The sequence below is a fragment of the Tinamus guttatus genome, unplaced genomic scaffold (genome assembly GCF_059628265.1).
Source record: "Tinamus guttatus ecotype Peru unplaced genomic scaffold, ASM5962826v1 Tinamus_guttatus_pri_ptg000123l, whole genome shotgun sequence".
Taxonomy (NCBI): domain Eukaryota; kingdom Metazoa; phylum Chordata; class Aves; order Tinamiformes; family Tinamidae; genus Tinamus; species Tinamus guttatus.
The window spans coordinates 409,193-431,228 of NW_028288657.1; the positions used below are offsets into that span (position 1 = coordinate 409,193).

General features: G+C 47.4%; 1 protein-coding gene across 2 annotated transcripts in view; it reads right to left on the reverse strand.

Annotated features, from left to right (window-relative positions):
• Positions 1 to 792: 792 nt before the first annotated feature.
• Positions 793 to 22,036, reverse strand: part of DPYSL2 (dihydropyrimidinase like 2) — a 42,599-nt gene continuing 21,355 nt past the window's right edge. For both annotated transcript variants that reach the window (XM_010216396.2, XM_088521417.1), the window contains exons 4-14: positions 18,463 to 18,627; positions 16,920 to 16,981; positions 15,758 to 15,838; positions 14,841 to 14,909; positions 11,564 to 11,684; positions 7,901 to 8,057; positions 7,603 to 7,744; positions 6,785 to 6,955; positions 3,493 to 3,672; positions 1,851 to 2,016; positions 793 to 1,239 (exon numbers count right to left, since the gene is read on the reverse strand). In XM_010216396.2, the coding sequence (XP_010214698.1) occupies positions 1,148 to 1,239; positions 1,851 to 2,016; positions 3,493 to 3,672; positions 6,785 to 6,955; positions 7,603 to 7,744; positions 7,901 to 8,057; positions 11,564 to 11,684; positions 14,841 to 14,909; positions 15,758 to 15,838; positions 16,920 to 16,981; positions 18,463 to 18,627 (1,406 nt within the window). In that variant the 3' untranslated portion in view covers positions 793 to 1,147. The remainder of the gene's footprint in view (positions 1,240 to 1,850; positions 2,017 to 3,492; positions 3,673 to 6,784; positions 6,956 to 7,602; positions 7,745 to 7,900; positions 8,058 to 11,563; positions 11,685 to 14,840; positions 14,910 to 15,757; positions 15,839 to 16,919; positions 16,982 to 18,462; positions 18,628 to 22,036) is intronic.

The following is a 22,036-nucleotide window of genomic DNA, read 5'->3' on the forward strand; positions in this document are numbered from 1 at the left end:
ACATGGCTGCTACCGATTTTTTCAGGCAATTTTATTATTCATTGCCCCTGCTCTGGGAATGAAAAGACAAACTAACTGCTAAAACCTTCTCAGGAAACTCTGTCCCAGCTTCTCAGCTGGTATCGAGCACCTTTGGTGAAGCAGCTGAAGGCAGAGCACATTAAAGACTACAGCTTATGAACCTGCTCTGTGACTTCATACTGAAGCTAAGAGGGAAGGATCCGCTGGAGCGGCGCACCCGGAACACCCGGGAAGCCGGGAGCAGCGGCAGTGACACTGGCGGGAGTCTGCAATGTGAAGGAGGCTCGGGAAGGACCAGGAAGAACAGGGAAACCCGCAGTTCTGAGATAAGGCTTCATAAACACAGTGACTTAAAAAAAATACTAAAAACACACACACAAATATTAAAAAAAAAAAAACTTTCCTCAAGGATATGGTTTACAGCAAAATCCAGAAAGAAGAAAAACCACAAAAATAATAATAAAAAAGGACAAGCTCCCGTCCCCGCGCCCCCAGGAATCTAGCTCCCCCATCTAGACCGTGCTCCGTCAATGCCCAGTGCCGGGTCCCGCTTCCCTCCCTGGGCAGCAGACCTGGTCCGTGGCCTCCCCGGCGGCGGCAGGGGACGGGTACAGGCAGCCGGGGCTCGTGTCCCTCCAGGCTCTCCTCGCTATTCCGCTGGAACACAGAACCCTACCGTATATCCAGTTTAAAACCCTTGAACTACTCCTCTGCTTGACATTGAAGAAAAAAAAAAAAGGTTAATTTTTACATTTATTATTCATTTATTCCTTTTTGTGTGTGTGTCTAAAAGGCAGCTCCTGGGAAATTCACTTTATCCTTCCTTTATTAAAAGAAAGATGCTTAATGGGACAGAGGTCACATCTCTCAAACATCCTTTTTACTTTTCCATGTTGGAAGTGTCAAAACAGGGTTTATTTCTTTAAATGTGTAGGGGCTGGGGGGAAAGTGAGAGGGGTCGATGAAGATGAGGGAATCTGAGGGGACTGAAAGTGGCGCCTTACTTCAGCTCCCCCCCACTGGTTGCCCGCAGTAACTGTCACAGGCTCTAAAAGAATCAAAAGGGTCTCCGGGTGCCCCGGTCCCCTCCCCTGGTCCGCTAGGCGGGCACGGAAGGGGCCGGTCCTTAGCCCAAGCTGGTGATGTTGGCACGTCCGCCCGGCGGTGCCACGATGCGCTGAGTCGTGCGACGGGGGATGTTGTCGTCGATCTGCGCACCTAGAGAGACAGAAGATACGTCAGGTTCCCCATGCAAGGAAGAGCTTGAGGCAAGATACATGATGGGCTCCTGCAGCAGAACTTGGCCATGGGGTCAGGAGGGGGACAGGGAAACACAAGTGCTCTTGGACTGGGCTCCAGTGGAGCACTCTGAAGGTACCTTCTTTGGAGGAAAAGCCCATATTGGCTTCCATTCTACTGAAACTCTGACCCTGTCGCACTGCAGATTTCCTTACACCACTTGGTCCTACTCTAATGCTGACATCAGCCATACCTGCATACTATCCAAACTATTCCACATCTTAGCACACTGAAACAGTGAAATCAAACATCGTACCTGTTCCCTAAGAAAACCATAACAGGCAAAGCTTGTTAGAAACTATTTTGTTGAGATACCCTGCCAAGGACTGAGCCCAGGATGCAGTGTGGTATTCAGTAGCTGTGCCATGGCACAAAAATAAGCAGGACTTTGCAATAGCTCTTATACCGTTCTTCCTCCTTTCTAAAGTGACAGTCTCAAGCTGAAAACACTGCACAGCTTTTCCCACCTCATTCCAATTTCACGAGAATTCACAAAGTAATGAATTATTTAGCCCTATGGGAGTATGTACCAGACAAGCTAAATCCGGACTGGTGCAGGTTTCGCACGGGTGGAGCCTGTTGCTTGGCAGGAGACGTCTTGGCCGAGGACGCCGGCGTGACGGTCTTGGGCGTCACGGAGACTTCGCAGACGGGCCCGTCGTAAAGGCCTCGTGGCACCCCCCGCAGCTCGGCCAGCTGCGGGACACACAAGCAGGGACACGTCAGCGTCAAAGCGGTCTTGGAAACACACCTGAACAGCTGGCCAGAGGTTGCCAAGCCAAGACACACATTCCAAGATTTGCCTCTGGGATCAGAATTTGAGGGCACATGAAGTCTCCTCCATGCTGCTACGTGGCTGGTAGCTGATATTTTAAGCAGTATGACTAAAACTAAACATGTTCTGGACCATTCTGGCACCAGAATTCTGGTGTTAGAAGCCTAGGTAAGAAGCACAGGCTGCTTCTGCACAAGTTCTTCCTTGCAATGGTCTCAAAGTGCTGTTACATTAAAGAGTCATGACAACTCTCTAACTAAACTTATGACCCAAAAGCTCAACAATGCTGACACCGAGTGCAGGCTGCAGTCTGAGTGCAAGAGTCAGACTAGCTTTATGTCACCAACTTCCGAGCTTTGGATTGGGTTAAATTCAATTATTCCAGCTGAGGTACTGCTCAATTAGATTTGCAGGTCAAACGCGCATTTCTGTGGGAGATAGGGACAGAGTGGAAGCCCTAGCCCTAGTCTCTGAGGTGCTGAATTGAGTTCATAATTTTTATAGTTTGTAATTTCTTAGCTTTAGCAACTGAGGAAAAAGCCATTTGCAGGTTGCAATGGAAGGGGTAGCTGCAAGGAACGGGGCGCTGACCCGTTCCCGCGGAACCGCGGCAGCTCCGGGCTCGCCCGGTGGAGGGCGGGTTTTGGAGCGCTCAACATTCCTGTCCGCAAGCCGGTGGCTTCACTGGGAAAAGAACTTCTAAATCCTTGGCCATAAAAATCATTGAGAGTTCAGCATCATCTTCAGTGTTAGTTTTTAGCAACTAAAGATATATCAGAAGGCAGCTCCTACTTTGGATGGGTATTTTACAGTGGGAAAGGTAATCCACAAAAACACATTTCCAAGAATCGTAGCCTCTTAAAATTAGAAACATTCACACTTTTAAACCATTGGTAGGTTGTGCCTGTGACTCACCAGTCACCAGACAAGAACATCTGATTGCATATGCACGAGCAGCATGAGGAGCTTTAACAACAAATCACAATTCCAAATTGTTGCTGAAAGGTTCGAGATACAAATGCTGTTACCAAGATCACTTGATACCCCTGTGATAGGAGAATCCTGCAGGGTTATTTGCCGATAGACTCATGTCCAAACTGGACAGTTCTTCCTACACTCACACTGTGTTGATGTGACTCTGTGACAGAGAAGACTCAAAGTGTGGAAATAAAATGTGCAGGGAAAAAAACAAGCTCAGGCCAAGCATATCCCTGTAATGACTTAAGTGAAAAGCAAAAATAAATGAGGGATGAGATAAATGTGGCTCTTATCCAGGGAACATTTTCTGTTACAGAAGTGCATGTGTTCAGCAAGCCAGGGGATAGCATCTGTTTTCCACCCACTTTAACTCGGGAGTTCAGTAAGAGAATACATGTGCATCCATCAGCTATACTCACCCTGCTCCTTGCTTTGATGCGCTTGTAAACAAAGTCAGGAAACGGTTTCCTGGGGATATACCGTCCAGAGCCCTCAGTTACATGGAGATTTCCATCCTCCAGCACGATCTTCCCCTGGCTGATAACCACCAGGGGAGATCCGCGGCACTCCATGCCTTCAAAGATGTTGTACTCCACAGACTAGGACAAACAAAAGGCAGCATGAAGCAAACGTGAATCTCAGCAAAACCTGCAGCGCTTTGACTGGTAATCACCATGTTTTGAGGCTAAATGGAAGCAAACCCACCAGCATTTGTCTGAATTGTACATACTGTAGTGTAGTAGTAAGACTTTTCTTTTAGCAGTTAAGCAGTTAAATTTACTGGGAACTTAGGCAGAATTGCTATTGAGAGAAGATTCATAAAGATGAAATATGATTCCAAACAAGGACACGTCAAAGCCCAGCTGTTCAAATGAATTTAGGCACCTAACTCCTTGTACTGTAGTGGATTTCGGAACCAAATCAAGTTTACTCTGAGCTTCAAACTAAAAATAGTGATAATTATTAAAAACTGTATTTCACACCAGTATTGTTGTTAATGGGTCCTGATCAGAACAATCTGGTTTTACCCTAATGGGATTGCTCATCCTCAACTAATAGGATTTGAAACATTACACCATGGAAAAAAGTTTTAAAAGAACCATTAGTAAATGTGCCATCCATGCAACACTGGGGCACGAGATGCTCTACAACCACGTTACTTGGAGACTGTTAGTCTAGTGACCATCTCTAGGACAAATCCAGGTCTTTTTTTTTTTTTTTTACTGAGCTAGTGATGGAGTTTGATTTTGAAGCACATTACAAGTATGGGTAGACTTGACTTTAGATTTACAATTAGATGGAAAGGCAGTTACAACTGAGAGCAAAGGGGGTCCAGGATGAAAAACAATGTGCTGGCAAAGGAGGAGGCTTGGTTAGAAGCTCATGAAGCAGTCTGGTTCCAAGAGCAACACGATCTTCCTCTCTAGCTCCTCATGTTTCCTTGCCAGACAGTGGCAACCGTGGTGTGAGTTCTTGGAAAACGTCCATAAGTTACTCTAGCATTTTTAAATTCTAGTTATCTAATCATCTGATGCCGCATAATCACTAGGTCTCGTTGTGTCGCAGCACTCTGCCTGAGTTTCAAAGGGGCTTTTGTTTTATATTTGACCAAATCAGAGTGCTTTGACTTTAAGGACAGTTCCCTGTTCTTCATGCCCAGCAACTTCTCCTCTATCACAAGAGGCACGGGATGTTTGCGCCACGAGGACTGCCCCAGCTGGTGCAAAGGTTACAGGTGGTGTAATATGACGGGGAAGAGGACTAGAGCTGGCCTTTATACAAAGAAGTCACATATGGAGCACCCAGAACAGAAACATACCCACATGCATTCTCTTTCCTCCAGCTACTTCAATATTATAAGCCTTTCTGGAAGGATTTGGTGGCAGGAATTGTCTCTGCACTTTCAGTTTGTAACCAGGAGGCATCTGATTGCCAATTAAAACTTTATAGGTGCTCCAATATTGTAACAGAAAGACTTCTTGGACAGTTCTGCAAGTTCCAAACCATCCACTTGAAAAGAGAACATTAACTCTTCATCCTCTGCCATTGAGATGGATCTTAAAGATGCAGCCTTCACCGATTCCTGATCATTGAGTGCTGAGACCTCCAACATGATGTAATAGTTTCAGTGGGAATCTCCAGTCCTTAGGCAATAAAGCATTCCTGAATGCTTGTTCCAAGGTAGATCTGATTCTCCTTCCATTTCCTTCAGAAGATCCACAGTAAAATCTGGTGATGGTTTTGGAGTCAGCATGACTGTACTGAGGCATATTCTCAGAAGATAAGGTCTTCCAATTTTTTGTTAGGAAATCTAAAGAGTCAAATTCATTTCCCAAAGACAACAGCCAAGAAATGGCAATGACTTTCAGATCCTCAGGCCAGCAAGCTGCTTGCTGCCCTTGTCTCTATTCAGCCCCTATAACCGCAAAGCCGCATTGAGACCACTGAACTTGGCACCTAGTAGCAGGATCTCCCTGGAATCCCAAGCAAGTCAGGCATGTCCTGGTGGCTCCAGGGAGACCAGGGAGCTCCTCTGAAGGGATTAAGGCGACTAGACTTCTGAGTCTGGGTGCCTCTGTTAGGAGTCTAAGCACAGGCAGGATGAATCCAGGCCACTGTGACCAATTCTGACACAAAGTCACAGGGAAGTGAACCAAACCTTTTTTAAAAAGTTTCCTTGTGAATTTGCCCAGGGATCCAAGTGTGGAAGAGAATTTTGTTCCTTTAGCTCTAGAGTGAATGAAACCATTCATGGAAAAAAAGAACAGGGAGTTTTTTCCAGGGAAACATTCCATAGGTTCATCGCCAGCAGAGAAACAGTTGTCAACAAATGCAAACAGTGGTTGCTTTCTCTGAGACAGTGCTAGAAGGTCACTGGGATACTCCAACCAGTCCTTTGCACCGCAACCATTCTGCAGTTTCTTATAGGGTAGGACAACCTTTTCACTGTAGAAGCCAGTAAGACCTGGGACACTGCTGTGTGCACAAGCAAACACTGTCACCCCAAAGCAGCAAAACACATGGTAGTTTGGAATCTGCTTGTCCCTCTGCATCAGCTAACATGGAGACGATTACCGGTAAGATCATGACTTCACATCCTCAGCTCAGTGCTTGAAATCACTATTTCTCTGGTCCCCTCCTCCTCATGGATATCCACCACCTTCTAACCCTGCCTCTCAGCAGACACTGGGGGCAAGAGCAGTAAAGCCTGAGCACGGCCAGAGGCCTGTAGCAATCGCAGGGCCAGATCCATGTGTGGCGCAAATTCCCCCAGCCTCATGGATCTGAGTGAAAACTACAGCTAAGGTGTCCTTGAGCTGACCTGCTTCACTGGCCACAAAGACCCATTTCACATTCCTACCACAAGTGAGCCAGGTCATAAAAGACGTATTGTGGTAAGAGGCCTGTTGGTATTTTATGAGGTTTAAAGAGCTTCCTGTGTGCTCAGATCCGTGTGTTCAACACCCAGATCCAGCAGACCATCCCTTTGCTCTGAGGGGAACCTCACGCTATTTGTTCAGGTTTGGACTTAGTGGTTTTTCTTTCTGTTCACACAATTCAGGTGTAAAGCCAGATAGGGTTTAGGACATAGAGGAAACAGTCCTGAACTGTCATGAGCTACAGTCCTCAGCAGCAGAGTCTGCACTTCTGCACTGTGGGCAAACAGCAGTAGATAAGCAGTGGAGCTCACACTACAGAAATTATCCTTACTATGTTATGAGTCTTGGCAGAGATTGTCTTGACACTGTCGGGATCCCAGATAACCAGATCAGCATCAGAGCCCACAGCAATGCGGCCCTTCCTTGGGTAAAGGTTAAAGATTTTAGCTGCATTGGTGCTGGTCACAGCCACAAACTGGTTCTCATCCATCTTGCCAGTCACCTGGGGAAAGACAAAAAGAGTCATTGCATTAGCCAGGTGGGGTCTACACTGAGGAGCAAGTGGCTGACAGCACAACCATTAAAACCAGGTCCTCAGAGATCTCTCCAGGGGCAGATCATAACACATGTCTACAGGTCTTCCATCTCTAAAAGTCTGCGTACAGCCTAACGCTCAGAAAAGAAAGAAACTTGTCTTGCTCACCCACCCAGCTCTGGTACAGAAGGTACACGAGGTACAGAACCCAAGATGCCTTTTACTACTCAACTTCCACTTGGTAACACCTCTACTACTACACAAGCCTTGATGACAGAATGTGAAACCTGCTGTTTGCTCCGTGCATTAGCAGCATTCTACAGGTGAAAAGGGGCTAATAGAACATACACAAGTAGAGTCTCAACTGCTCCTTGCAAACTGGCACTTTTAGGTCAGAAGCTAGCCATGACAAGAGAGAAGATCCAGACCTGTCATTCAGTGCTCTCAACTATTCTGTTACTGGCATAGAACACAGACAAGAAGATCAGGCTGGATTTTCCAGACTGCAAAATCACAAGTGGAATAGTGGCAGACTTTAAAGCAGCCCTGAGGCTAGTATATGGTGCAAAGGCTTCTGCTCCAGCCACAGTCTGTCAGGGACCCGTGTGACATACCACAGCCTTATCCCAGATGATGGACATCCTCTCTTCAGTCCCATTGGTTCCTTCAGGGATCAGGGTAAAATTGTCCTTTCCGACAGCTTTCTGAGCAGTGTTGAAGGTGCAGTGGGCACTGCCAGTAACTTGGAGGTCCCCACTTTAAAAAGACAGTGACAGGTATTTGCAGTGTTTTATCATCATAGGTTTACCACTCGAGGTGGTAGGCTTTTAGCCAGCTGACAGCAATTATTTCTCTTTCTCACTGGTCTCACGACAAAGCACATGCTGTATGAATACACAGAGCTCTACTCACCACGACAGCAATGAGTTGAGAAAATCAGGAGTGGTTGGGTCAGGACTCAGTGGCGGGGAAGTGACAAAAGCTGCTGCCTTAGCCCAGTTCTTACTCCAGTAATGAGACCCGTCAGTACCCAGGCTGGCTGTGATGGGCTCTCCGTACACCACGGTGCCTGCAGGACAGGAATACATGCAAAGCCACTGTGAGGGCCAAGCAACACGCATCTCCAGCCTGGCTTCCAAGGACAGCATCCTTTGAAAAAAGGACGATGTTTTTCCCCTCGATAACTTAGGCCAACACTGCACAGCACAACACTGAAATGCTTGCAGGGTTTCTTGGGACTTCTATTAAGCATGAGATTGCAGACACAACATTGCATTTAATTCACTGGCCTAAGTAGCAAGGTGATCAGATATTACTAAAGTCCTGGCCTATTCAGTGCTCCTCTGAAGCTGGGTTACACTACTAATAGTATATGTTTTCACAAGCAAACTCTTAACTGTATTTGCCCATCCTGAGATCTCTAAAGAACCACAAGCATGTTCCAGAAATCAGTCCCCCAGAATAAATATCCTCTGAACCTCTAAATACCTGGATTAGTAGTAAAGATATTGCTACTGATAAGAGATGTACAACACCTTCACACAACTGCTGAGGTCAGCACTGATCAATTGTGCTGGAAATGGCTATAGCAGACATTCACTATGTCCTGGGCCAGGAACCTTGCAGAGGAGGCCAAGGGGAATTGTAAGAGTGAGGAAATCCAAGCAGAAGGGACATTAAAGAAAAAGAAGAAAAACAGTGCCTGAAATATATGGGGGTTTATATATATATATATACACACATATATATATATATATATATATAAATGTGTAGGTATTACAGCTCTAACATGGCTGCCTTACTGAAGTAGACGATGTAAAGACACTTGTTAAGAGAGAACTTGCGTCAGGAGAGTTACTTCACGAAGAGAAGCACACCACTGAGGACAAGTATCAGGGCTTCTGGTTCACAAATGCAGCTCAGGAAAATGTAGTGATTCCCCCAGGCATACAGGGCAAATCTGTGGCAGAACTAGGAAATGAAATTAGACCTTCTGACTCACTGTCCAGGGCACTAAACATCAGTGCAGTGCATCCTTCCTCTTCATTAGCATTTTTGGAACCACATAAAGGAACAGACAATCTTTAAGGCCATGATACTTTGCATGCTGGAATGCACCAGCCACATCTGCACGCCAAGCAGACGCATGATGCTTCAAAAGCTGTGGAGGCTGGTAGCTCCCCAGATCTGCTCGCCAAATGAAACCTTCCTGAAATCTCTGCAAAATGCCTGTCCAGCTGGCTTCTGAGCCCAGACACTTCATGTATTTGTATTTGCCTGCAAAAGATGGGGGTAATTAAAACACTAATGCTAAAGGTCCATGCCAAACTGGTCAGCAGCTCTTAAAAAGCTCACAATAAAGAAAACTAAAGCATGATCACTCAACAGATTGCTCAAACTACAGATAAGTCTACAGCCTCTCAAACGAGCTGGGAAAGAGAGGATTAGCCAAGGCAGAGCGATGCTCTAACTGGCTCCATGCTGCTTGTGGGACCACATCGAGACAGGAGGTGTCGGAACAGCCTCTAGCAGGGGGGAGCCAGCAGCAGAGTCCTGACATCACTGGCCACGAACAGAGTTATGAAATCAGAACAAGGCAAAACACACGCTGACTATTAATGGCAGGCCTGATGTGGGCTGGTACACTGGGAGGATTGTTCGGCAGGGAGTGATGTTTTGGGCTCGTAGATGTGCCAGCAAGAGTCTGAAGGGAAGCTCCTCCATACAAATGCCTCTGAGAACATCTGGCTTTAAATAACACTCATTTTTAGCAAACCAATTTTGTTTTGTTTCTTGCTTTGGATGGTCTTCAGCTATGTTTCCTCCCTAGCTTGGGAGGCAAGGATAGTGTGTGTGGCCCTCTGGTTATCCAACGGGTAACTGAACAACTGAACAATGTTTAAATTGAATTACTTAAATAAAGGAAGAGGGAATGGTGTGCCACTTATGCCCTGAAGTCTCCTTATAAGGAAAAAATGCAATCGCATTGAAAATTGTAGCAAACTAGCAAATTGCTGGATTGCTAAGGAAGTTCAGCAGCATGAGTTCTGCGAATCATCCATCGGGGCCAATCCTGCGTCTTTCACGGGCGGGCTGACATGGAGCCCAGTCAGGCCGTGGTCTATGGCTTTTGCAATGCAAGTGCCTGGTCCCTCAGCCACCAGCCCTTGCCACGTGTTGAACACGGCTGCCAGGCACAGCAGTCACAGGGAGGGAGTATTTTGGTTGAAGTTGCACCTCTGTGGTGCATCTGTTCCCACCCCGTTATCTAGAAAAGGGGAAGGATGCCTCCTCACCTTACAGGATTGACTCGTGCAGATACACCAAGTTGTTTTTTGAGGTGCTTAAACATATATCCACCTTGCCACAGCACCACATCTTCTCACAGCAGCTGATCTCTCTGATACCCGTGAGGCCCCCAATGGAACTAGGAGCAGAAGGTTTATCCCAAACAACTTGAGCTGTTTTCCATACCAGGAGCATAAAAAGATGCCTTGGAAATCAGTCCTGCTTATCAACTCTGAAGTCATTTAACAGGAATCATGGGATCAAAATACTAATACACAAATTGTGTAAACTAATACACAAATACAAGTCTGCTGCTGTAGGAAATTAGCTCTTCTAGCACCAAATACCCAGATGGAAACTGATGTCATTTGTATATTCATTCAGCCTTATTTAGACTGCATAAAATTAAATCCAACCCTGAGCAAAGGAGGGGGAAATTATCCCTCCTGCTTACTCACCCACACAGAGCCACTTTAAATAGAAATTAAGAGTTTAGTCACAGAAAAAGAAGAGGGAGACAGGCACTCACTATGCTTTGTGACCCTTGTTCCCTGGGGGCAAGACTTTGGGGTCAGACCTTGGAAGAAACCACTGCCTCATTCACAGTAGTGCAGCTCCTCTCACTAGGGCAGACACAGGACAGTGCCCAGGGCAGGACGGGTCCTGCTGCCTGCAGCCTTCTCAGGCCCAGCTTCCAGGAGCACCTGCAGTTCACAGCCTGGCCCACACTCCTGATCTCAGCCCCATTAGGATGCCCAGCTGCAGGTTACAGCACATTAGGAGTGTCTATGTGATGAGCAAGGAGCACAGCACATAGCTGGAATGAGGAATTATCTGCAGCTACATCAACTAAATCCCAAAAGACCCTCCTTTGGGACTCCTGGAATCACTTCTGACTGCAGGAAGCAGCTGAGCAGAGAGCACCAAGGCAAGATCACAGAGGCTGCAAGGAGGACACAGTTTGCAGGAGGATTTGTTAAGTGGAGACAGCAAGGAATTGTTCTCAGATAACACACAGGCGCACAGCCCGGTGCAACAGCCCGAGCGAGAGGACAGAGCCTCAGGCTGAAAAGAAGGAACGGCTCCTGGCACAGGCACGTCCAGTGGATACTTGGTCTGTGGGAGACGAGTCAGAAAAGGTTATTTGGGACCTTTTAAAAAAGTGCCTGGACAACAGGCACTGAAAAAAAGAAAAAAAACCCTCTCCCACAGGAACCACGCTTATGTTGGCAAGCAGTTGAACTGCATGAGCTAACAGGGCACTTTCATCCAAGGGCAATAACTTACCCTTTTTCCTGGCTTGAGCAATGACATCAGCGGCGCTTTTGCTCATCACCTTGGTGATATAGAGGGGGCAGTTGGTTTGGTTGGCGATGGTTATTGCCCGGTTCACAGCTTCTGCCTCTACCTGAAAAACAAAGCCAGCAGCAAGTTTGTGATATGTTTGTTAGCATATCTTATTCATCTTCAGATGGTCAGGCCTTCCGCTTTCAGGGGAAAACAGGGAATGCAAAACTGAGATGGGAGACTTTCCACTGCTCTGATTCTGAGCCAGAAAAGGGTACAGCATAATCAGGACAGTTCAAATTGCACACAGTTCTAGTCCTCTCTCATTACCACCTTTCCTTCCAGGCTGCTTCAGAATTTCTGTGCAGAGGCCTAAGCCCTAAAATAACACTCCAGGTACTCAAGGTCAGTATGATTAAGCCCCTTCTTTAACCTAGTCAAAAATAAGCAACTAAATGTTGACTCAGCGAAACTATTCATGTTCCAGCCCACGTGGAAGAGAGCTGCTGTAGCCACAGAGTCTGGTAAGCCACGTTTGCAATGAAGCATTCTAAATTGTACCCTCCACTACAATATCTGGCCTGGGATCTGACAGAGTGTGAACCACCCCATAAATCATCTACTTTTTCTTGCATGTGTACAGAGATAATCTCAGCAAGACTGAGCAGCTACGGTTTTAGAATAAGGGTAATCACTTTTACAGATTACACATCCTAATTGAATCAGCCCAGATAACAAATTTAACAATGCTGCAATGCCTGGGACTATGGAGAATTGAGTTCGCAATAACACAGACATTTTCCAAGTGAGCAACAGGGGAGAAAAAAAAGCACCCCCCGCAAACCCAGTAGGTTGGTTTCTAGCATAGAAAGGGTTGAAGTCGCAGCCTGCCACCACCCAGCTCTTGTGTCTAACCCTCCCCAGGCAGCGGTGAGGTTCAGCTCCTAAAAGGGGACGTTTTATGACTGGGCTGCTCCACCCAAGTGGAAAGGGCTGCAAGGAAGAGTGTTGATTCCACGAGGTTTTGAGGTTTCACTGCAATGCGCCGCAGCCAGCAGCACTTGCAGGGAAGAGGGAAGCTGAAAGATAGAGCCAAGAAAAGCATAATTGTCCCTTCTGAGACAAGCAGAAAACACAAGACTGGCCAGCGTTTCCAGGCAATGGTATGAGTTTGCAAACGGCTAGTTTAAAGAGGGCCTGCACGGAGTTCTTTCCCTGCAGCATTGGAAGTCACGCTTCCACGCTGTGCCTTAGTTTCCCCATCTTTAAACAGGGATAAAACAATTATCTCTAAGCATTATACTCAAAGGTATTAAGCAACTGCTAAGCAGGAGGAGAAAATTCTCTGCACAGAGAGGAATAAGGCTGTTGAATTCAAGCCTTGTGCCCAGATGCTATGGTGACAGGCACATAACAATAACCCAACAACTAGTCCAAGGGGAATGTTTGCAATTACCAGGATTCATTAGAAGCCCTAGCACAGCAGTTCTCTTGGAAAAAAAGACAGACATTTCCTGGAGCACTTGGACTACTTGTGCTCGCAGCGTTTTTGTGGCTAAAATAAAAACAAAAATGATGGATCCAAAAAGTCATCACAGAAGGATTTGAGCTAACGGAGAGGTTTCCAGAAAGCGACGGCTGATGCTGACTTGGGAGAGCAGTGTCTTAATTAAGGCTCCCTCTTCTAGCTGGAGTAACATGCTAAATCCTGTCACCTTGGCTCAACCCGGGTTACCGAGGTGAGCAAAGTAAAACCTGAGCCAGCAGTGCAGCTTAAGCTGTAATTCACGCCTGGGAATTCAGATGTGCCTGCTTTGAGGAGGACACAAATGCACATGGCAGAGCCTACACGTTTCAGCCTGATAAAAGTGTCACAGATTTCAGTTGGAGTTTTGACTACACAAATATTTTGGGGTCCTGTTCAGTATTGCCCTGACCCAGAGTCCTGCAAAGGCAACAGAAATAACCCACGGTTTGCTTTAGATGGAGCTCTGACTAAAGAGCATTTTCAGTAGGATGACAGCACCATAAATTCATAACGGAGGACGGACTTCACACAGTACAAGGGATAGTGTGAAAAGCCAGTTGTGGTGCTAACAGCAATGCAGAAGGATACCCAAAAATGTCCCCTCATGCTGAAGTTAACAAGAATTACGGGTCCGCAGCCATCCTCAGGATCTGGCTCTTGTCATCAGCCAGCTTAAAAGGATTGCATGGCTTTAAAAACATGAAGTTGCTGCTGTGGCCAGGAAAAGGAGGAAGGGAACCAAATGACATCATTTCCTACTCTGTTTCCTATGGCTTTAAAGGAGAATCTGGAGCAAGCGCTTCCCCGGCAGGCAGGCGGCTGAGCTCGGCTGCGCCCGGCTGCTCGGGGACACCCGACGGACCCTCCTCGCAGGCAGCCACGCGTCCTCGGGCAGCCTTCCTAACTACACCGAGAAAACGCAATTCGGCATGCTGCAGGAGGGGAATGCAGGGAACCGTGCGGCTCCCACTGCGCTAAGGATGGGCTTTGAAGCAGCCAGACAAGACAGGGCTGACAGGACAGCCAAATCCTCCAAGGTAAGGAGTGGCCTTTCTTTGAAGTTAACAGGAGTCTAGGGGTTCTCCACAGATGAGCCCAAGTGTCATGCAAGCATCTGTTCCTGCTCTCCTCATGCGAGCCAAAAAAAACATGGGAAGAAATGCAGGAGTGGGTGGAAGGCCTGGTGCAAGTGTTTGCTCACAGCCTCCAGGAAGCAGACGATCCTGGAGCCAACGGCAAGCTCCGTGAGGATCACATCCTGCCAGGCCAGGCATTTTCTTCCTTCTGTCTGCAGCAATGGAATGATTTCTATTCCTACTGAAATGTCTCAGATGCTGCTTGTCTGAAATAGGGGGAGGAAACAGGGATAGAGCACAAGGGCATGTGTGGATGATCTCATACACCCAGCTTCCAGCAGGACCACATCTGGCAGTCAGGAAAGCCCCGATACCCTGGAGAAAAACTGCCTGTCCGTCATGGATAGGCCTTGCAGACCCAGGACACACGGCAAGATGTCCAGCCTGGAGATACTGGGAGATGGAAATGAAGCACACAATGGAAACCAACCTGAAAAAACAATTTACAGACTTAAATGCAGTGAGATAAATGGGGTTTGGGCACTTCATCCAAGAGAATGGAGGTTAAGTACATGGAGTTTGTAGCCACATTTATCCCAATAGGAAGTGCCAGACAGCAACACAGAAAGGATAAAAATTAGCGGAATAAAAACAAAGGCAGTAAAGTCCTCACCTCTTCAGGTCTGCTCAACACATGCCCTTCAGGTCCTGTGATTCCAAGTTCCAGGATCCTTTGCTGCTCCTAAGGCAGAAAGAGGAACAAAAGGAAAAGGACTTAAAGCAACTTTATTTGTTCTTGCAACACTCAGAGCTGTTGAAAAGGTAGAACTGAGATCCCAGGCATCTGTGATAGCTAATGATCACACAGGGATTTACACAACGGCAAAATAACAGTCATGTCCAGCTTCCGCCCTGGAGAATAAGCAGAGCTCTGCAAGACCCTTGCTGATTTGTTCACAGTAAGTTGGGGAAAGTTTTAAATTGTTTGGTTTCACACTGGGATCAACTTTTATTACACATTTGAGTCTACAAAATAATTTCTAAGGCATGAAAAAAAAAGTATCTCATTAAAAAAAAAATCCTGTAACTGCAGGTAACTTGGCCCAAAGACTCACATAGTCTTTGCCCCAGTCACACAATGCAGAAATCCTCTGCAGCTCCAAGCTTTGTACATTTGAGTTCCAATGTATAAAATGAGCTGCAGATCAGGTTAAATCCTAATATATTATTAAATGTATTTTTTGTTGCTGTTTAAAAGATGAACAGATCCCAAACATCAGCATCCCAGGTTCCATATAAAGTTATATATCTTCCTACTGGCCCTGCAAAACATTTTACTACATGCAGTGACTCCCATCCACAGCAGTATGTCAGTTATAGAGGAAGGACGGAGATGAAAACCTGCTCTAAAACCAACAACAAAGGGCTGGGTTTTGATATGCAGCTCTGTTTGCCTCCTTTATACAGCTGTGCCCAGAGCAGCAGTGTCCTTAAAAGTCCTGGTGATCTTCTGTTTGCAGAGAGGGATTTAGAGTTTAAACCTCTCCCAGTATTTTGCCATTAATAATCCACAGATTAAGTATGACATACCTCAGCAATGATGTCACCATTCTCAGCATGCACTTGTGCTGTGGCACCAATATCCCGGATTACACTCAGAACCTCATAGATCTGGAAGAAAGAAAACACACATCACAATACACAGCAAGTGCACACCTAAGCATATGCTATTATCTGGTATACGTTCACCTTTCCTTTAGCATACAGCATTTTACAGAACATAAAGCAGAAAGAGAAGCATTAAAGAACATAAGCTGTGGTCTGCTGGATAGATAGAGCCAGTTTTCCTGCCACACCTGACCTTCCTCCTCTGTACAATGAGCTGGTGCTGGCGAGAAGCTGGTACTGGCAAAAAGTGCTACTCAAACGCCAGGTTACTGGTGTTTTTACCACATTGCAGAACACAAATTGCACAGGTCTTCCAGGTGGAGCAGCTGCAGGGAGCTCACAGTGTCTTTCAAAGCACTGCAGTTCCATGTTGCTTGCCACGAGAAAGCCCTCACATCTGATTTTCATGCGCAGCTGCGCGGGCGAGGAGCCGCGCTCCAACATCCAGGCGGACGGGGCTCGGGATGAGCAGCCCGCAAGCGACGCCCGCCCGTCCACGGCCACTCATTAAAATGCCTACGGAGGCACTGGAGACGACTGCCTCCCACACCGCTCCGCAGGGCTCCCGGGCATTCCGCTCCTCCCACCACATGCAGAAATACAAACCCCCCATTTCAACAACCAAACGTACACGAACGCATCCCGCCTGAACGGCGCGCAGGGCAATTCCTTTTTAAGGTCACGGTGATTGTAATGCTAAACCCAGACAGCGGGTTTCTGGATCAGGATCAATCTCCCCTTACAAACATAAAATAGTTAGGCCTGAGATCACTGTCTTGCCCTGAGTCTAAGCTTCTCCTAGCCACACTTAGGCGGCTGCAATAAACCCTTAGTTACCTCAAAATGAGGGTTTTGCTTTGCCCAGCCACGGATCCTAGGCCTTTACTTATTTAAAAAATTACAAAGATTACAGACGTCAATCTTCAAACCAGAGTCCTGGGTTCTGTTACAGACCTTTGGTACTGCTACACTCACAGAGATTGAAACGAGAAGAGAACATCAACCCCAAGTACATGCACTCAAACCCTGGTACTCGACTAATGCGCAGCTTGCAGTGACAGAAGGGAACATTAATCCTTCCTACCTGAGAATCAGTTAGCTGAAAGCGATCTTTGAAAGCCAGGTAGACCAAGAAGGAGTTCACACCTGGTGGAAGGAGAACAAACAAACTGACATGCAGGCACAGATGAGGTTACACTGTAGCTCCATAAAGTGACCTCCTAATAATTGAGATTAACATAGATGACTTAAGACTGTAAGTCTTGAGTATTATCATCTTCTCATACACTAATCTTTAAATTCTCCTCCCCATCAAATGAATTGATTTTGTATTTGTTCAGAGCTATGACCAGCCGGAATAGGTGAATCCTGCTAGCTCTGGGAGCAGAACCACATGAGGTGTCCGGCGCTCAGCACTGGGAGGATCTGTTCTTTCTTGCCATATGTCCTAACAGACCTGCTTCCATTGACATAAAAAAGTAGCACTGGTGGCACCAGAAGTGGAGTCGTTATCCTTGGCAGCATCCACACATTGGGTAAGTTTATCTGACCACAGCCTCTAATGAGCCCAGTTTCTCTTACAAAGCCATCCCCCTCTTCAGCTCCCCAGCAAGAAGAAATGATAGGTAGAAAAATAAATTGTTTTAATGTGCTGCAAAATGTATACACATGTGCAGCACACCGGGACATATACACTTAACAGATTACAGTGTAAAGCCAGGATCTCCTTAGCCATGTGGCATTTATTAGCAGAGCTGATGAGAACAGTGGAGCCTGCACTCCAGCCCTGGGGACAGCTAAACCCCTGGGCTTCCATTAACATTGAAATAAGAATAATTATGTGGATTCAGCACCATAGGAGGTTGAGTAAAAAAACAAGCAAAATGCATCACACGCACAAAGCAGCGACGGGGCCTGGCCCCGCTCCCTCTGCGAGGGGCTGCAAATCCCTGGCACGGCCACGTCCTCCTCCAGCGCCGCTGCTGAGCAGACACAGGGAGCTCCCGAGCCAGCGTTCCCTGCCCTCCGCTCTGCAGCACAGCCAGTGAAAGCCCTTACCCAGCCTATGTGCAAAACACTCCTTAGGATGTTAACGGGTGTTTTCTGAAGCTGCAAACAGGATGGAAAATTATTCTAGCCCAAGGACAAAACATTAAAGAAATTAAAGAGGGGGAAAACCTATGAGGTCATTTTATTTGGCTCCTCTCCACTGTTAGTGACCAGTACTGGATTGTTCCTCCTGAGCTTAATTCTGGTTTACACCAGTGCAGTGTCCGGAGCTATCACCCAGCTACCCCAAGGAACACCCAGTTGTCTGCCTGTTTCCCAGCTCACGGATCTCCCGGCTCCGGAGAGCAAAGGGGTTTCTCCGCTTGGCAGCAGCAAGGTTCACCCGTGCACTGCTCCCCACCATGCATCACAGCAGTGATGTTGGTTTGAATTACTCCCATGGGGCCACTACAACAGCGACTCTTGCTGTCCGAACCTTAACAAAAAGCCAAAATGAGCCCAAAACAGCTTTATTGGAATGTCAGAATAAAAACTTGTAAGGGCCAGGGCACAAAAATGGAGAGAGGAAAGGTTTCCTTCTGAACAGGCATATTTTCCTTTCCCATAACTGAGCTTACCATGGTCTTTGACCAGAGCTTCCATTTCCTCCTGGACACCTTTATGCCACTCCGTGATGTCCACGTGCAGGGAGTAGTCACAGCAGGACTTGCTGTCCGCCCATTCTCGCCACTGGTCAAACGCAGTCAGCAAGCTGGAACCGGGCTCGGGAACCACGTGATCGACTGGAAGAAAGAAAAGCACCGGGGAATGAAACGGCAGCGCTCCTGGCTGGCTGAGCTGCAGAGGCATCCCCTTCCCCAGCAAACTCTGAAAGAGCTGCTTTCCAAAGCCCTGCAACTGAGAATGCAGCCAGGATGCTGATTACAAAGCACAAGCAGAAGGAAATACTTCAATTACTACAGCCTGCTAGACTACAGTTGTTTGCATATGGAGAAAATGAGACTCCTTGGGCAGCAAACACGAAGTGCTGGACAGCTCTGTAAACACGGCTCCCCTGTCACCCCTTAGGGCAACAACCAAACAACGACGCAGACGAGACCCCCTGAGAGCACCCGCGAGTGGTTTTCAATACGCAGCAGCTCCTATTCAAGCAATTCCTTTCACTGAGCCTCTAGAGATGCCAGAGAAGGTATCTGAAGAGTGCAAAGTGCCAGTCTCACTGCTGGCACATATGTGGTGACAACCAGGAGCAGCTGCTGTGGCAGCAATCTCCACTCACTTAGCATTATCTTCCCCATTAAAAAAGTTCCTGCTCCGAATGAAAGCTCTGAAATCTTCCTGGAGGTTGGCATCAGTTCAAGGATGTGCTTTCCACCAACACATTGCAACTCAAATATAATCAGCTTTTAAAATAAATAAATAAATATACAAGGCATTCCATGTGTGTGCCCCGAGCTCCTCCCGCCAACCTCCCGGCCGGACTGTTTCCTGGCCAGGCCACAGCCCCTTGTCAGTCTGCCAACGTCCATCTGCAGCTTCAATAGCATTAACATCAAGGAGGAAAAATTACTTTCCCCCTGCGTTACCAGTGCGATAGAGAGAACACCCAGATCCCCAGCAGCCCCTGCCTTAACAGAAGAGCCATCTCCTTTAGTCCACTAACAAAAAAGCCAAAAAAGCCCGTTTAATCCCCAACATGCCACAGCAGTAAATTCGTTCCACTCAGACGAAAGGTGCCTCGAAAGCTCCAGCCGCATCGCGGGGTTTACGGGCATGGGAAGCTCTGCCGGAGGCACCAAGGGGTTAACGCGGAGCGGCCTCCCCGGCCCCTTGCAGGGACTCCCCGTCCGCAGCCAGCGCGTTATCCCCCGCTCGCTGCGTGCGCTGCCCAGCTATGACGAACGGCAGCTTTGGTGGGAGCGGGAGAGGGGCAAGGGAGCTCCACCAGATCTTCCACAGTCAAACCACAGCTGGTTATAATAAGGATAAGCGATGAAGGTGCATATGTGTCGGCCTTATGAAAGCCGGCTCTGGGGTTTAGGAATATCTCAGATGGAAGCTGCGCTGCCGACACAGCCTGCAGCAGCTCCCTCGAGCTCACTGATAGCCCCATCATCCCCATCAAAATAGAACTGGCTGTTTCCACAGCAGCCCTCCGCCAGGCAAATCTTACTGATCGACCACTTCATTGTACTCGCACTGAAGAGCCAGCAAGAACGAAGCCTCTGATCTAACTAGTGCAGCGAGACTCAGGAAAGGGGCAACGCAGGACGTGGGGTAATGGGTAATGGGCATCCCTGGAGCAGCTCACGTGGCGGAAAGGGCAGCGGCAGCTCCCGACGCCGGCAGCCCGGAGCGGGAGGAAGCTGCTGCAGGGGCGGCAGCAGGTCTTAAACTGAGCCAAAGACACGAGAAACAGGACTGGAAACCCAAAGCTGTTGTCCAGGGGCAATTCAGCTATAAATGCAAGTGTCCCCTCAACTGTCCCATCTCTTGCTACAGTGGAAGGGGTGTATTAGATTGCAAGATCATGGTCCCCACACACAAGAGCTCAGGAGTGGTGCTGTTATTTTGTAAATAAAAATGTCTGGAGCCTAAGTAGGTATAAATATTGGGGTGGGAATCACCCAAACACAGCTCTCAGGATGTTCCAGCCCCCAGGCAGACCTCAAGAGCTCAGAGGAAAACAAAGAGCGTTTCTTTAAGGTTGCCACGCTCCCGAGCAGCACAGAGCAGCTGATGAAGGCTCCATCCGCTGTGTTCCCACAGCCCAAGGTTCCCCAGATGACCTTTGGGTATGATTTGCCACAGGACCACGGATACAAGGTCTTCTGATGCACCAAAACACGCAGCAGCCCCAGCCATGGAGATCACCCTGCAGCCTTCCCATGTGAAAAGCAGTGTGCTGTCCTGACCTCCCTGAACCGATTTTCTCCTGGGAACCCCACAGCTTGCACTGCCCTGTCCTTCATTCCTTCATCTCAGAAACCAGGAATGTTCAACTCCTGCAGCAGGCAGAGGGGCCTCGTGTCTGCAGGATGCACTCAAGACAAACTCTTGCAACACAGACTGTTGTCACCCCTTTAACTTTCTAGACCACTACTGCCTTGATCTTGCCTTGCTTTCCAAGCCCAGATGTTTTCTTACTGTTGTTGATTATTGCTGTGCAAATGATGTCAGCTGCTGAGGGCTGAAAAGGAAGTTGCCAACTCAATTTAAGCTCAAAACTTGATCCAAAAAAAGAAACAAAAGAAAGAAAAAAGAGAAAAGGAAAAGATCATTTAAGCATCACTTCATCATTGCTGAAGCCTTCAAAGGAGGGATTAAATAGCTTGTGGTCCTTACACTGGCTCCCTGAATCAGGCTCAATTTCAGACCTAGTCCTAATACTTCTCTTTATTTAAAATATACTCTCAACAAGTTCAACTTACCCAGCAAGTTAGTTTGCTTCAGCAAAATAACTGCGTTACAAAAGCTGAATCTTGCACTTTGCAGATTATCTAGCTCTTCCCTTCTCGAGACACTCACGAGACTCCAGACTGACTGACGGCCCGTCTGTCTTTCCCGACGGACTGAGAGCTCATCTGCCTCGGAGCGGCCGCGGGACGGGCGCCCGCGCGCCCAAACGCTGCAGCCACCATCCCCAGGAGTCCACGCGCCTGCTTTCGCTCCCCATCATTACATGCCCTTCTACTCTACTTCTAAATATCTCACACAGCACTCATCCACGGCTGTTTTTCTGCCCGTCTCTCTCTTGATCCCTCACTCCTCCTTGGGCAAATTAATCAGCTCAAGATTAACAGCAGACAATAAGCCAAAGCGAGACAACAACACTAACCACTGCTAGCTTATCTTTGGGGCTTTAATATACCAGAGCTGGCGCTCAGCCAGTCTGCAATGTTGTGTCCTAGGAGCCCCAATGGCCAAATACTGCGGGGGAGAGATAAGAGCCATTCCCTTGTACACCAGGCTTCATGTTCAACGCAAAGAGGAGGCAAAAACTGAGAGAAGCTGATTTAAAGGGAACCTTCCAACCGCAGGGAAAAATGAAGTAGCATTAAGCTAACATAAGCATGAAAATCTAAATGGGAGAAAAGTAACAGTCTCACTTTAAAAATCACAAGCCAAAAAAAAAAAAGAACCCACCGGCTGCAGAGCACGCTGGAAATGGTGCCAGTCTCAGCTTCAGAC